Here is a 16,925-nt window from a genome sequence, read left to right on the forward strand (position 1 = left end):
ATGCGTGGTGCAGTGTGCAAACTTGAAACTTCTAGCAAGTTTGCTTGAAAAGCTGTCCGCGCTGGGGCTCCGTAGATGACGTCACCCACATGTGAGAATATCATGCCTGCTTGTCCTGGGATAACAGGTGTTATCCAGGGACAGCAGGCAGATATTCTCAATATGTGGGTGACGTCTCTGATGGAGCCCCCTAGCGGACATTTTCGCAAGCAGACTTGCTTGAAGACCTTCAAGCTTGCGATTAGCCCGCGCATGCGCACGTGCCCTTCCCGCCCGACCTAGGGCATGCGTCTCCTCAGCGTGGCCTCAGTTCAGATAGCAAGCAAAGAAACCAACCACGGGGAGGTGGGTGGGTTGCGAGAATATCTGCCTGCTGTCCCTGGATAACACCTGTTATGATAAGTAACTGTGCTTTATCCCAGGACAAGCAGGCAGCATATTCTCAACATGTGGGAGACCTCCAAGCTAACCAGAATGGGATGGAGGGAGAGTTAGCAATTTAGGAGAACTGATTTTGTAAAACGGACTGGCCAAAATGGCCATCACACCTGGAGAAAGTATCCAAACAGTAGTGCGAGGTAAATGTATGAACCGAGGACCAAGTGGCAGATTTCCTCAAGTGGAGTAGAGCGGAGGAAAGCAACAGACGCCGCCATCGCTCTGACCTTGTGGCCTGTGACTCGACCCGGCAGGGAGAGACCAGCCTGAGCGTAACAGAAAGAGATACAAGCGGCCAACCAGTTAGAAATGGTCCGCTTAGAAACAGAGCGACCCAAGCGATTAGGATCGAAAGAGAGGAACAGCTGGGGAGCAGAACGATGAGGAGCGGTGCGCTTCAAGTAGAAGGCCAGCGCACGCTTACAGTCAAGAGAATGCAGAGCCACTTCTCCAGGGTGAGAATTGGGCTTCGGAAAAAACACAGGAAGAACAATGGATTGGTTGATGTGAAACTCAGAAACAACCTTAGGCAAGAACTTAGGATGGGTATGGAGAACCACCTTATCATGATGGAAGACAGTGAAAGGTGGGTCCACTACCAAGGCTTGAAGCTCACTGACCCAACAGGCAGAAGTGAGAGCAATAAGAAATACAACCTTCCAAGTAAGAAACTTCAAGTGAGCCCGCGCTAGCGGCTCGAACAGGGGTTTCATCAAGCAAGTAAGGACCATGTTAAGATCCCAAACCACAGGAGGTTTAAGGGGCGGATGAACGTGGAAAAGGCCTTTCATGAAGCGGGAAACCACAGGATGAACAGAGATAGGCTTCCCGTCAATCGGCTGATGAAAAGCAGAAATGGCACTAAGGTGCACTCGAACCGAAGAGGACTTGAGTCCAGCGCCAGACAAGTGCAACAGATAGTCCAAGACAGCAGATAAGGAGGCGGACAGCGGCTCCTGCTGTTGAGAAGCACACCAGGAAGAAAAGCGGGTCCACTTCTGATGGTAACATTGGCGAGTGGACTCCTTCCGAGATGCCTCCAGGATGTCCAGCACAGGCTGTGAGAACTGGAACGAGAGCATTAAGTCTCGAGAAACCAAACCATCAAGTGCAGAGACTGAAGGTTGGGAGGAAGTAGAGAAACTCAACTCTGCGTAAGCAGAGAAGGAAAAACAGGCAGAAGAAGAGGCTCCCTGGAACAGAGTTGCAACAGAAGGGAGAACCACGGCTGTCGGGGCCACCGAGGAGCTTTCAGAATCATGGTGGCACTCGTGAACTTGAGCCTAACGAGAGTCTTCAGAATCAGAGGAAATGGAGGGAATGCATACAGAAACAGGTTCGTCCAGTCCAGCAGAAAAGCATCCGCCTCGAGTCTGAGAGGGGTGTAAACCCTGGAGCAGAAGCGGGGCTACTTGTGATTGATCGACATCCGGAGTCTCCCAACGAGCAAACACTTGACGCAGGGTCAAGGTATGGATGGACCACTCGTGAGGCTGCAGAAGACGACTCAACCTGTCCGCCAGACAATTGTGCTGGCCCTGAATGTAGACCGCCCGAAGGCATATGTTGTGGCGGATGGCTCAATCCCAGAGCCGCATCGCCTCTTGGCACAGAGACAGGGACCCCGTGCCCCCTTGTTTGTTGCTATAATACATGGTGACCTTGTTGTCCGTGCGGATCAGCACCACTCGGTCTCGAAGCAGGTGACAAAAAGCCTTCAGGGCAAGGAAAATCACTCGAAGCTCCAGCAGATTGATGTGACAAAGACGGTTGGCAATGGACCAAAGCCCCTGAGTGCGAAGACAATCCAGATGAGCCCCCCAAGCAAAGGTTGACGAGTCCTTCGTGAGGACCTTCTGCGGAGGGGGCTATGAAACAGAAAACCTCTGAAAAGATTGGAAGAGAGCATCCACTAACGGAGAGACTTCTTCAACAAAGGCGTCATGACAATGAGTCGAGAGACAGGGTCTCAATCCTGGTTCCATTGGGACGAAAGAGTCCATTGGGGAATACGGAGGTGAAGTCTGGCAAAAGGAGTCACGTGAACCGTAGAGGCCATGTGACCAAGGAGGACCATCAGGAGCCGAGCCGGGGCCGAGGACAGATGGGCCACCCTCTGGCATAAACGAACAAGGGCCTCTTGACAAGGCCGAGGCAAGAAGGAGCGGAGATGAACCGTGTCCAGGACCGCTCCGATGAATTCCAGATACTGGAACGGACAGAGGTGGGACTTGGGGAAGTTCACCTCGAAGCTGAGACTTTGCAGGAGCAAGATGGTTTGATTCGACGCTCGCAGCACTTCATGATGCGAGGACGCTTTGATCAACCAGTCATCGAGGTAGGGAAACACCTGCAGGCTGCGGAGACACAGGGCCGCAGCTACCACAACTAGACATTTCGTGAAAACCCTCAGAGAGGCCGCCAGGCCGAAGCGAAGGACACGATATTGGAGGTGGAGATCCCCCACCCGGAATCTCAGATACCGGCGAGAGGCTGGGAGTATCGGAATGTTCGTGTACGCTTCCTTGAGGTCCAGTGAGCACAGCCAGTCCCCCTCGTCCAAGAGGGGGTACAAGGTAGGAAGGGTGAGCATTCTGAACCGTTTCCTGACCAGAAATTTGTTCAGAGCACAGAGGTCCAGGATTGGGCGCAGATCCCCCATCTTCTTGGGTACCAGAAAGTACCAGGAATAAAATCCGGTATTCCATTGGTCCGGAGGAACCTCCTCGACCGCCCAAAGGCGAAGAAGGGCCTGAGCTTCCTGCAGAAGGAGAGGCAACTGAGACCAGGCAAAGGAAACTCTTGGAGGAAGGTCCGGGGGCCCATGACTGAAGTGAAGGGAGTACCCTTCCCGGATGATGGAAAGCATCCAACTGTTAGTGGTAAGACTTTCCCACTGGGTATAGAAATGATGGAGACGACCCCCGATGGGGAGGGGGGAAGGCTCCAGGAGGAAGGGAGCCCGAAGGCTCAGACTGGAATTGTCAAAAACACGGCCCAGGCTTTGCCGTAGCTGGCGGCTGGTCAGCTTGTCGCTGCTGCCGCTGTTGTGGCTGCTTCGAAGGAGGCTGAGAGAATGCAGGAGTAGATTTCTGTGGATACCTCTGGAGAGGAATTTTGTATTGCCGAGCCAGAGGGGTCTTCGGCTTGTCTCACCAGAGACGCGAAGGACTGTTCGTGTTCAGAGAGCGCTTAATAGCTGCCTCTATGGAATCATCAAACAGCTCATTACCCATACAAGGGAGATTGGCTAGACGATCCTGGAGATTCGGATCCATGTCCACAATCCTGAGCCAAGCGAGGCGACACATGGTGATTGCAAACGCCGTGACCCTTGAGGACAACTCGAAGGCGTCATAGGCCGCCTGAAACATATAGAGGCGTAGTTGGGCGAGGGTCTCCTCGACGAGACGAAACTCCTGATGCCGAGAATCCGGTACATCCTCCCGGAACGAGCGGAGGGCGTCTACACAGAACCATAGGTAGGACGTGAAGATAAAGCTATAATTGAGGACACGGTTCGCCATCATTGAATTTTGATAAAGACGGCGACCAAATTTGTCCATCGTACGGCCCACTCTGCCCAGAGGGACGGCAGCGTAAACCTTTGAGGGGTTGGACTTCTTCAAGGAAGACTCAACCACCAAGGACTCGTGAGAAAGCTGAGAACTCTCAAACCCATTAACTGGGATCGTCGACTAGCGGGACTCCAACTTGGAAGGAATGGCTGTGACCGCATAGGGGTCTCCAGGTTCCGGAGAAATGTTTGCCGGAGAACCTGGTGCAATGGCAAGCGTAGCACCTCACGGGGCTGATGATCAACCCCCATTTCCGCCAGGATTTCCTGGGTATAATGGGACTCAGACTGGAGGTCCAGGTTCAAGGCCCTACCCATGTCAGAGATGAAATGAGTAAATGAGGAGTTTCAAGAAGAAGACTCATCTCCTCGAGGAGACCCTGAGCGAGATCTGGGGGCAGCCAAGAAAGAGGGAGAAATTTCCCTTGAATAGTGAGCTGGAGCTTCGGAATCCCGCAAATGGGAGATGGAAGAGGCTCGACTAAAGTGTCTTGGGGGGCGTGGAGGAACGACTACGTGCAAGGTAGACCAGGGAGGACCCCGGAGTCCGAGGAATCAGTTGGTGGAGCCTCAGAGAAGACGGGGCAAAGGAAAATTCCTCCACTAGTTTCGAAGAAGACCCTTTAGAGGCTGGCATTTGCCTCGATGGGGAACGCACACTGGAGTCCAACTCGAGGACAAAGGTGTGCCTGGAAGGCTTTGCAGTCGGAGACCTGCCCCAAAGGGGCAGAGAAGACCGGAGCTTTTTATGAGGGGCAAGCCTCGACATAGTAGCGGGCGAAAAGCGGGCCCCCGTCCTGGACCCTCGAAAAGTCACAGGGGACTCGGGGGATGAAGAATCGCTCAAGGGAACCCGACGAGGCTTCTGGGCACAGCCCCGAGACACGAGAGAAGGACGCTCAGGCTGATCAGACCGAGGCTGGGTTGAGACCGAGGTCAGGGGCGTCAAGGTCGGGACTAGTTGGCTCACCACCGAGGAAAGCTGCGTGGTAAGTATAGCCTGAAGCATGTCCTCGAACATGGGCGACCTCGAGGAAGAGTATTCCCTAAGTGAGGAGGCACGTTTAGAATGATGTCTTGAAGACGCCGACGAGGCAGCACTTACATAAGACTCTGAGGCAGGCTTCTTTGCCGGCACACCTGAGGAGGCAAGAGGAGAGTTAGCCGAGACCGGAGTAGCACGAGGAGCCGAGGCCGGAGCCATCGAGGCCGAGGGGGACTTTGAGGCCGAGGACATCGAGGCCAAGGCACCCAATGAGGGCGCCGAGGCTGAGCTCGAGGCCTGTCCCGCAGGATCCATGGGGCCAAAGAGTTGGAGAATCTTGGCCACCCTCTGATGAAGAGCCCGCGGTTGCAAAGTTGTGCAACGTGGACACAACTCAGCACGGTGCTCCACACCCAGGCACTCCACACACCAGCAATGAGGGTCGGTGCTGGAGATAACCCGGTTGCACTTAGTACAGTTTTTAAACCCAGAACAAGGCCGGAACATAAGAAAAAGGATGGCCGCGGCCCCGCGAGACCAGAACAAGACCGGTGAACCCGGTCAAAAATACTCGAAAGGAAAGAAAAATAAAGACGCGGGCACAGCAACTTAACTGAAAGTAACTAAATAAGCCGCGGTGCAAGAGGGACAACGAGATCGCGCGAAGCAAGGGAGCAGTGCTTCTGGCTCCGTGGAAAACATAGAACTGAGGCCACGCTGAGGAGACGCATGCCCTAGGTCGGGCGGGAGGGGCACGCGTGCATGCGCGGGCCAATCACAAGCTTGAAGGTGTTCAAGCAAGTCTGCTTGCGAAAATGTCCGCTAGGGGGCTCCGTCGGTGACGTCACCCACATGTTGAGAATATGCTGCCTGCTTGTCCTGGGATAAAGCGCTCTTCTCTGAACTTTTGCTAATTCTGCTATATCTTTAGTATTATTCTGTTGTTAATCAGTTAACATTGGATAGATGAAACATCTATTCTAAAAGTGAAATCAATAGCATATCAGTTAACTTTAACCAAATGTATTCAAGTGGTTAGCTTTTGAATATCCTGGTTAAAGTTAGCCAAATCAGTTATCCAGTTAACTTTTTCCACACCAAGCCCACTGAGTATAAGCCCCCTTAAGAGTTAACAAATAGCAAATGAAATCAAGATTCTATCTACATTCATTTTTTTTCAAGATGGAGCCAGGTTAGGTTGCTGTTATAGTACCTCCCACCGTTTTCTTTTGTTTATGTTTTCTATTTCTTTTTTAATTTAACATCATTATCTTTGTTTACTTTCTTGTAATATTTTTTCCTAGTTTCTTTTTCATTTCTTATTGATTTTATTATTTGATTCTGAAGCCAGTTGTCTTTCTTGGCGGTTTGGCTCGCGTCCAGCTGTCTTGGTGGCCTTTTCCAGTGAGCAGGATCGGAGGTCGGTATTGGGGCGCTCACAGTTGAGCCACGGTCGTAAAGGATGCACGGCACAGCAGGCCCAAGATAGCAGAAGAAAGGGGAGAAGATATGCCAGTTGTCGGTGATCCCAGCAATGTGGATTCCACCAGAAGGGAAACAGCGCCCAACCGTCAGCACCCTTTGAGCATTGCATTCAAATGCGCGGTAGCCGCTAGCATGGAGGAGAGCTGGGGAGAGGCCGTGGCTTCGTTGTTGCCAAAGGGGGACGGGTTGATGGTGTAGCTGGAGTCGGCATCCTCCGGAAGGACATCTGAGGCATTTTCAGTCCGGGTCGCACCGTGGAGAAGCCCGATTGATCTGCAGACATGGAAGTCTCCCCTGGGAGTGACACCTCGAGTTGTCGGAGATGGCCTGCGGCAGATATGCTGAGGATGATGATGGCGGTTCCCTGGCCGTTGCACAGAAGAGGATGGTGATGGTTAACCAGTTGATATTGACGTGCAGCCGATGGGATAGCCATGTTGGGGATGGCTGACTGCTGGATTTTCATTTCTCTCCCTTCTTGAGGCACCCGGTATGCTGGCAAAGATCGGCTGTCACCTGCAGAAATTTGGCAGCTTAAGCAGTGAAGTCATTTCAAGCTGGACTTCAATCTAGACTGTTTTTGATTTTATTTCTCACTTTCCTTCCATTTTATGAATTATTTTAATTTCATTCTTTGTTTTGCCCCTTGTTTTGTTTTTATTTTATTACAGTGGTGCCTCGCATAACGGACGCCTCGCACAGCGAACGCTGCGCATAACGAACTTTTTGTCTTGCTCCCTATAACGAACTTCGTTTCACACAACGAAGTCGCCCGAGGGGCCCGGGGGGGGGCGGAACTACTCTCGCCGCTTCCTAATGTGAGCCGGGAACAGCAGCACCCTCCTGTCTGAATGCAGTGTTCCATCATCTCCCTCCACCTTACCTTAGATGCCGAGTTTTCCGGCTTTCTTTTTCGGCCAGCCACACACTTTCAAAGAGCAGCACATGCGCGCATGCTCTGTTGTTCAATCTTCTCCTCTGACGCAACCGGAAACCGGAAGTTGCAGGAGAGAGAACATTGATCAACTTCAGCAGCTGCGCGTGCACAGCTTTTTGAAAGCGTGCGGCTGGGTGAAAAAGAAAGCTGGCAAACTCTGCATATAAGGTGAGGTGGAGGGAGGGAAATGTAGGGCTGCAGAACGAATTATTTTGTTTTACATGTATTCTTATGGGAAAACAGGGCTGCAGAACGAATTATTTTGTTTTACATGTATTCTTATGGGAAAACGCGTTTCACACAACGAACGTTTCACATAACAAACTTGCTCCTGGAACGGATTAAGTTCGTTGTGTGAGGCACCACTGTATTTAAATTTCCCCAGAATTCTATTGTTTAACGGTTACTCCCTTCTGCATCTATCCCTATCTCCCCTATTTTTTTTTCAACCTTTCAAAGTCCTTTAGATCATTGTAGTCTTATTAGAATGTTTATTTTCTTATTTTTTCTCATCTATCTCTATTTTATTTCTTCATTACTCTACTAATTGTCATTTTTCCAGGTACTTTAGTTAGATTGTGAGCCTTCGGGACAGTAAGGGAATTTCTAATAACCTATTTTACTTATAATTTTAATGCACCCTATTGTCTATTTTCTGTAAACCGCTTAGAATCCTAACGGAGTTTAGCGGTATATAAGAAATAAATTACATTACAAATTACATTACATTACACCTACATTAATATTGTACACTAATATAAAGAAAGAGAGACCTGGGGGGAAAATGGCTATTGCAAAACAGAAGGTGCCACTTACCTTGGCACTGTTGTAGCAAAAGCTGCAGATTCCTTTCATGTTCCTTTTGCTGTAGCATCAACTGACGGTCCATCTCAAGTCGCTGGCGTTCCACCGCTGCCTCCAACCAGTACACTAGACGTTGCATCTCCTCCAGCTGCATCTCTAGTTCTGCGAAGGCCATCTGCTGCTTGTGCTCCTCCTCTCGCAGTGTTACCACCTATAAAAACAATGCTTCCTTTAGTCACAAGGAAAGATTAGATTCTTACCTCGATAATCTTCTTTCCAGTAGAGGGTACAGAAGTCTGGACAATAGGTTTTATCACCTTAATTGTGGGGAACTTGTAGAAGGCATCAAACAAATTCTTCAGCTCCACCTCCTTGTGTCACTGGGTAGTGCCCTTCTCCCTCAGTTTGTATCAAAGCAATAGATAACTTCTAAATAGGAGAAATAACAAGGAGGATATGAGGAACTCCCCTACAAAGTAAATTTTGTTCTGCTCTGCAATCAAAACAAGTAATCAAATAGAAATATACCATAACCAAGGTGGAACATAATAACCCAACTACCTGAGTGCAACCAGCACTAACATTTATACAACATTTCTTGCTTCTTATATGCTTTTGATAGAGAGAGCTATAGCATCACTCTTCAACTCTGCTGGATGGGCATCCCATGAGCATTTCTTTACCTCTTGACTGCCCAAAGACAAACATCCGGAATGCCACAATATACAGTCATGTGAAAAAATTAGGACACCCCATGAAATATTCAGTTCTTGCTTAATAAATGTTCACATATCGATGTCAAATCTTTTTTTATTTATCTCTGGAAAAGAAAGTGATGTAATTGCAGGTAAATAACAAAAATTTTCCTTGATTTACTCATGAAACAAAAGATATCCACAGAAATATGTATTCTAACTGAGGAATAAATTAGGACACTCCCACATATCAAATCACACACAGGTGTATCACATCAGATGCACATGATTAGAAGATCATTACTCAGCATTTTGAAGGAGGTTTGCCATACTTAAATCTCAGACATTTAGTTTGGTGTGCTCATGACTGCTGCGGTGAGAGTGAACACCATGGTGAGATCTTCAGAAAGAAGATTGTAGCAGCTTATAAGTCTGGTAAGGGATTTAAAAAGATCTCGAAAAAATTTGACATTAGCCATTCCACAGTCTGAAAAATAGTGTACAAGTAGAAGACTTTCCAAACAACTGCCAACATGCCCAGGTCTGGACGTCCAAGCAAGTTGTTCCCCAGAACAGACCACAAGATGCTAAAAGAAGTCTCCAAAAACCCTAAAATGTCATCAGAGGACCTACAGCAGGCTCTTGCTACTGTTGATGTGAAAGTGCATGCCTCTACAATCAGAAAGAGACTGCACAAATTTAACTTGCATGGGAGGTGTGCAAGGAGCTCTCTAACTTCTGCAGGGAAACCGTGAGGACTTCCATTAAATCTGACAGTTCAAAAAGTCTACAAAGTATCGGGTCCTCTTCTTGGTCTAGAGCTGTCACAGATTCCTGGCTATGAATGCCTGCCTGCGACCCAAACTCCTCTCAGTTTGCAGAGTCCTTTTGGGAGAACAGGGGCCTCGAGCCCGACTCCCATCATCCCAATCGTTCTCAAATTGGACCTCCAAATCCTGCCGTGGAATTAAACTTTGCGTAAAGGAACCCCCATGAGCCGGCACCTGGAAAACTCCAGATACTGATGCTCCTTTAAACTTCTGGTAAGCTTCAAACATTTGTTATGTTTTTGTTTATACATCCTGTTGCTCCACAAAAGATATCATTTTTTGTAACCTGCCTTGATATCCTTGGATCATTTAGCATTATCTCCCCCTCCATCCCATTGTCCACCATCTCTCTCCCTCTCCTCTGTTTTTAGACCCATTATTCCTCCACCCTCAGTCTGACATATGCACATCTCCTTGAACCCTCCCTTCTTCCCTCCATGCACTTCTGCACAACGGCCCAGCCCCCCCGAAGGCCTGCATGTTTTCCCCCTTCTTTCTAGCATCCACCAGCTTCCCGGTCTCACCTTCAAAGCAGCCTGCAGTTCCTTCTGCCGCGGTCCCACCCCTCTTCTGACGTACGGGACTGCAGCAGAGGGAACATGCTGTGGAGGCCAACAGCTAATCGGCAATCCTCTGTAGGCTGCTTTGAAGGTGAGACTGGGAAGCTGGGAGAGAGGGAAGGAACAGAAAGGGTATTTTCTCGCGGGCCAAATTTAATTACCCTGTGGGTCTGAGTTTGACATCTCTGATCTAGACTTTAAAAAGAAAGAGTGGAGTTAGTTTTGTGACTCTGAGCTACTGATAACCACCCTGTCAGGAGTGAAAATTGTGAATGCAAGCAGAACTATACCTCCAAATCCACTGCTCTGGAGCCTATTGCATGTAGAAAATGCCTTGCTCAGAGCAGATTTGAATATGTGAGAACTGGGCACTACATAAAAGGCCTTGAGCTTATACCCTCCCATACCAGAAAGCTCCATGTAGGATTTTTGGAGAAAAGACTTTTATTTAGTTTAGTATTTTGGAATGTTGATTACTTTGATCATTCTTTTATGGAAAATATATTTGTTATGTTTTATATTTTACGCATGACTGTATCATTAGAAGAACCCCTCTGCTAGTTGCCACATCACAAGAAGGAACATTCTTTCTTCCTCCTCCTCTCTCTCCCTACCCAATCTTTTTTTCTCTCTCTTTGTGTCTCACCTTGTCAAAGTATTTACAGAGCAGTGCTCGTGTCTCAGAAGAAGAGAGGTAGCTCAGCTTGGTCATGAGATTCATTTCACATTGAGACAGCATGCTTGCTGAAGCTCGCAGGACTCGCTGTCTATGTGTGATTGCTTCATTCTTGTACTCAATTGCAGCATCCAGGGCTTCTATTGCTTCATCCAGCTGGAAGAGGATTCGTTCTTCCTATGAGTAAAGCACAATGTGATCATTTGACTTTCCATTATGCAAAACCACAGCATACTGTTTTTTTCTGGGTCAAACTGAATGTGTGTAGCCTCTAGTACAGAAATCAAAGACCTCACACTTTCCTTGAACAATATCTGCTCTGATGTAATAAGCAATAGGATATTAAGGGAAAGGATAGGAGCATTTAGACTGGCATAGCATGCTAGCTCAGTGAAGGGGACCACTCTTTCAACCTAATGGTGAAGATCTAAATATAGACCTACTAGTTTGCAGGTTCACATTTCAGAATCTTTAATTTTATAACTATGCTACAGCACTGTTGGCTGAGCATTGAAGTAAATATAGAGCTTTGACATATGGTGGCAAAAGTAGGATCCTAGACAGAAGATGAAGATAGAAAACCATTTTTTGCTGTGAAGCTTCACAGGTTCCTTGGTTATTGCAACTAGGCTCACCACTCAACTACTTATTCTTGGGGTCGGTATCATGGAATCTTGCTACTCATTGGGATTCTGCCAGGTATCTGCGAGTTGGATTGGCCATGGTTACAGGCAGGATTCTGGGCCAGACGGAACATCATCAGTCTAAACCAGTATGGCTATTCTTATTTCCCTTGTCCATTGTCTACATTTACAGTAGAGGAATAAAACATTTTATCATACACTGAACCAATTTAGCAAGCAAATTGCTATTAAAAAGCAACAATCGGAGAAATTATTAGGGCAAACTCTGATACCATCTTTACATGACTGAGTATGAAGCAGTAAAAGCACATGACTGGTTTACAGACATCCCGAATTCCAGATCTTACCAACAAATGATAACATACATTTGATAAAAGTTAAATAGAATAAAACATTGTAAGATATGAAAAGTATTTCAGTTTTTCCTAAAACCAGCTAGCAGCTTTACCTATTTTTATGAGATATACATTCATCAAAATTTCCAAATTTTACAAAAATGGCCTGTTTTGTTACTGCATGTTTTTCTGCAGTCATTTCTTCAAACTTAAAAGCAAGCCATGCTGTATTCAGAAGTAGCATCTAACTCGAAACAAAAACTAGCAAAAAGTAAGCATTAAGCAGAATGCCAAAAAAGAAAAAAATGGGACAAAACCCTGTAAGATATGATGGAGATACAGAATATAACTGCAGATAAAGACCTTATCTACTCTGCCCATCCATACTGACTGCTCAACTAAATAATCCCCACTCTTTTCTCAGAGATCCCCTGTGCTTGTCCCATGCTTTCCTGGATTCAGATACTGTCCTTATCTCTACCATCACCACTGGGAAGCCGCTCTACGCATCTTGCTCATTTTCTTTGGAATTCTCTTCTTATAGATGCTAGTTCTGAAACTTCCTTTAATATATTAAAAAAGGTTTTAAGATCTTGTTATTCCATTGTGAATACCCTGATTATTACCTTCTCTGTGATGCAGCCTGGGTCTGGCTCCCTTTCATATTGAGCCCTGTAAAATGTTACTTCTCTTTATGAATAATTAAATCACCTGAAGTTATTAAACAATTAGGGTATTGAAAAAAAAAACCACATTTACAGTCAAGATTCAATAATTCCATCTGACACAGCATCTGTGGTGCTCTATACAACGGTTTAACATACTCCAGGTCCTGGTTTGAACCAAATTCTGACCATCAAAACAGCTGCTGTGAACTCCAGTGGCAACCTCATGACAAAACTGTAACTACAACCAAAATTTGGTTGGCCTCTAATCTGGACCCTTCCCTTTTCTAAAATGATTTACCTCAGGAGAAAGAAGGTCGCCTTGCCGCAGTTTGCCGTCTATCTCAAGTCTCTGCTTGAGTAGAAGCTCCTTCTCCTGCCTCAAGTTGGAGATCTGATGCCGGATCTGCTGCTGGCTATGGGCACTGCCTTGGCGTAGCTGCCCGTTCTTTTCCATTAGCTCCTTCTCTAGATCTTCCAGGCGACTGGATACTCGGACTATATCATTACTGAGGGCCTGGGGTAAAGAAAGAGAGGGGGGGGGCAACAGTCTTAGTTTCATACCTGCCTTCTCAAAATTTTGGCAGCTCATCCTACCGATCTTGTACTTTATCAAGACTGTAGCCATTCCTTTCTAAATCAAGAGCCACAGAACCACAGTCCTCACCTGGCTAGACTGGAGTCTTTTGCTTTCCAAGTCATGCTTTTCCTGTAGCAGAACCTCTTTTTTGTTCACTATCATTTCCCGCTTCTTAAGCTCCTCTTCCAGTTCTTCCAGAGCACGACGTTGCTCAAGAACTTTATCCATTTCTAGGTCAAGCCACTTCTTCTGTTCTTCAATTTTCTAATAATACAAGACAAAAAAAAAAAATTGAAAGTGTGACGTTACACAGCATTCCCACTCTGCTACCAACTGTTATGCAAGCTCGCTGTTGACAAGGCAGAACAAACTTCACTTTCCCCATCACACTACTACTACTATTAATTATTTCTATAGCGCTACCAGATGCACACAGCGCTGCACAGTTACAAAGATTAAGAAAACAGTCCTTGCTCGAAAGAGCTTACAATCTAGACAGACAAACAAGATGTCATGAATACAGTTAAGGGGAATGGTTAATCAGCAAATTGGTTGGAGGGCAGAGGAGTAGGGTTAAGGATTGAAAGCTATATCAAAAAGGTGGGTTTTCAGTCTGCTTTTAAACAAGGAAAGAGGCTTGACGGGTAATTTATTCCAGGCATAGGGGGCAGCTAGATGAAAGGAGTGAAGTCTGGAATTGGCAGTGGAGCAGAAGGGTACAGCTAAGAGTAGCTTTAATGAGGAACGGAGTTCTCTGGGAGGTGTATAAGGAAAGAGAAGAGAGGGGAGAGATTGAGGGGCAGAAGAATGAACACACTTGTAGGTCAGCAATAGGAGCTTGAACTGTATGCAATGACAGTGAGGTGACTTAAGGAGAGGGGTGACATGAGTGTAGCGAGGTTGGTAGAAGATGAGTTGTGCACCAGAGTTTTGCACAGATTGAAAGAGGGAGAGGCGACACTGTGGGAGACCAGTTAGAAGTAGATTGCAGTAATCTAAGTGTGAGGTTATAATAATAATAATAACTTTATTCTTCTATACCGCCACAATCAAGAAGACTTCTAGGTGGTTCACATCGAAGAAGGCTGGACAATCAGTGAATTACAGAATGCAAGAAGAGGGGGTACAACTTATTACATAAGAAATAGATAAAAGGACAACATATTACACCGAGGTTGAATAGAAGACTTCTAGGCGGTTCACATCAAAGAAGGCTGGATAATCAGCGAATTACAGAATGCAAGAAGAGGGGGTACAACTTATTACATGAGAAAGAGATAAGAGGACAACATATTACACCTAGGTTGAACAGAGGGAATATATAACTTAATAAGTGGTAAGGTTTCAGTTTAGGAGATGAATTTATGAGAGCATGGACAAGGGTCTGGGTAGTGTGCTCAGAGAGGAAGGGGCGAATTTTGGTGATATTGAAGAGATAGAAGCGACAGGGTCCTAACCGCAAGTGATTCTCCTCTTATCCTTTCTTTGATCTTCAATTATGAATTTTGTTTACTGCTTTTCAGTAGTAGCTCAAGGCACATTGCATTCAGATATTGCAGGTACTGTGTTACCTAACTCAAGGGCTTACAATCCGATCTGCCCATGACCCTCCCATTTCCATGCCCCCTTTTTGGACTCAAGATGCCAATTATCAGTGCTAAATGGCTCATTATTCAATTAAGTGGCATGCACAAATTAGGTGTGCGCAGCTTAGAACACCCTATATAAAATTTACCCCTTTATGGATTGATTTCTACTATTATATAGGCAGAACAGGATTAACTCCTTAGTGGGCCATAGGTAGACAAACATGGCAGGCTCCTCACACCATCATATGTCATTTTAAAACTCTCACAAATAGGGTCCTGCATGGTTCTGACTACTGGGGAAGAAGCAGTAAGTAAAAAGCATTGCTTCTTGATTTCTGCTGCTAGCAGGTATGAAAAGAGTAGACACATCTCTGCAGGGCAGGGGTAGTTCTAGTTCCCACACTTTTCTTTTTGTTAATACCTTACTTATCAAGGAAAAATCTTCCTCAGAAGCCAATGAACTCACACATTTGACATGGTCCTTCCTAATCATTTGAGCCCTAGACACATGCCTAATTTGCCTCTGCCTTAATCCTGCCCTGTATATGTATATAGGCAAGGAAACCCATTATTTAGTTACCTACATAGGCGTAGTTTGGGATAAGCATGGAAGGGAAGAGTCACAGTACTCTCCCAAATGTTGCAGGTGATACTCTTGAATTGGTCCCTCTTCCCACACTGTCAATATGGGTTCCCCCACCCCAAAACAAAGCTGACAAACTATACACCTATGACTCTTTGGGCCTGCAAAACAAGGGTGGAGAACATGAAATATTTTAAACGTGCCTTCAAAGAAGCACCCTATGCTGTCAACCCTTGGTCTAACAATGACCAGATTCTGCCCAAGCTTTCCACACCTGATGCTGTTCCAGGCTAATGACCGAGCCATTGCTGCCACTCCTTCTCTGCCTCTGAAATGCTGCTATCTCTTCTGTCTTGATTCTCAGGATCTTCTGATGTTGCTCATGCTTTACTTCCAGTTCCTAATGACAAGACAACAGATTTTAAAATCTATGCTAGCTCTATTCTAGAACCTCAGAAAAGTGCTGGATGTATTTTACTATGCTAGGCATTAAACACTAGATCCATGCTTCCAGTACTTTTATCCATTATGACCCAACTTTAACACTTAAAAATTCACAGGACCCAGATGATGATGAAAACAAAATGTAGACCTGCAGTTCAGTTCAATTCCCTTCCCTCCCCACCTGTTTCTTCCCCTTCCCATACTTATACAAAGCATGAAGACAGTAGCAGCAGTTAGCACAAGGTCCACTGTCAAAAATACTACAGTTCCTAGACGTGGATAAATAACTATTTCTTGCCCTCACCTTGACTCTATGTCTCTTTTTCTGCATTTCCATTTCTAGGCGGCGCTTCTGTTCCATCTCCTCCTTTAGCTTTCTCTGAAGTTGTCCTTGCTGCTGCTTCATCAGTTGTACATTCCTTTCCAGCTCCAGAATCTGCTTCTGGCTCTGAGAAGATAGCGACACAAGCTTTTCTGTGGCCTGTTTCTTCTTCTTCAGTACCTGCAGAGGGAGGTAGATATTAGAAACAGATCAGGAATAGTTTAGCTTAGGAATGCATCATGAGGTCATATCAGTAGTGATCAAAAACAGAACCATCTGCAAGCTGTTACATATCTATTTACAAGGAGGATATGGGTGGACCCAGTATTGTGTCTGTGGAGAAGTGTCTACAGCATAATAAACTAGTGTCACAGCTAATACTAATCAATATCCCAAGTCCTAATCTACAGTTTCAACAAAAATCTCAGGACTGGTGACCCAAAATTCAATAAACCTAGGTTCCTAAATTTGTTCCGTGTTCAGCCAAAATTAGGAGCCTAAGCCTGCAGCTGAAAATTCACCTAAATATAGGAACTTAGAAAGTTAACTCTTAAATTTAGGCCCACCATTCATTTGTCTAGATTTATGGCCACAGAAGCCAGCTCAGTGGGTGTTCAGCATCCCCAATATTGAGCAAACTCCTTTATTGTGTCCAAATGCATTGCATTTGGAAATACCCCCTCCCCCATATCATTTTAATGCTGAGACCTGTATTTGAGTCCAGTTGATGAGCCTAGTACTGAACCTGCCCCTGTTGCCATCTACATTTTAGGCCC

General features: G+C 46.1%; 1 protein-coding gene across 3 annotated transcripts in view; it reads right to left on the reverse strand.

Annotated features, from left to right (window-relative positions):
• KIF7 (kinesin family member 7) overlaps positions 1–16,925 on the reverse strand; it is a 119,010-nt gene that overhangs the window by 24,922 nt on the left and 77,163 nt on the right. For 2 of the 3 annotated variants that reach the window (XM_033942837.1, XM_033942836.1), the window contains exons 11-16: positions 16,132–16,329; positions 15,658–15,783; positions 13,299–13,475; positions 12,933–13,148; positions 10,958–11,164; positions 8,239–8,437 (exon numbers count right to left, since the gene is read on the reverse strand). In XM_033942837.1, the coding sequence (XP_033798728.1) occupies positions 8,239–8,437; positions 10,958–11,164; positions 12,933–13,148; positions 13,299–13,475; positions 15,658–15,783; positions 16,132–16,329 (1,123 nt within the window). Of the gene's footprint in view, positions 1–5,920; positions 7,002–8,238; positions 8,438–10,957; positions 11,165–12,932; positions 13,149–13,298; positions 13,476–15,657; positions 15,784–16,131; positions 16,330–16,925 lie in introns of those variants that run through there. The other variant, XM_033942839.1, reaches the window with a different exon arrangement.

Source organism: Geotrypetes seraphini, chromosome 4, assembly GCF_902459505.1.
Source record: "Geotrypetes seraphini chromosome 4, aGeoSer1.1, whole genome shotgun sequence".
Lineage (NCBI taxonomy): Eukaryota > Metazoa > Chordata > Amphibia > Gymnophiona > Dermophiidae > Geotrypetes > Geotrypetes seraphini.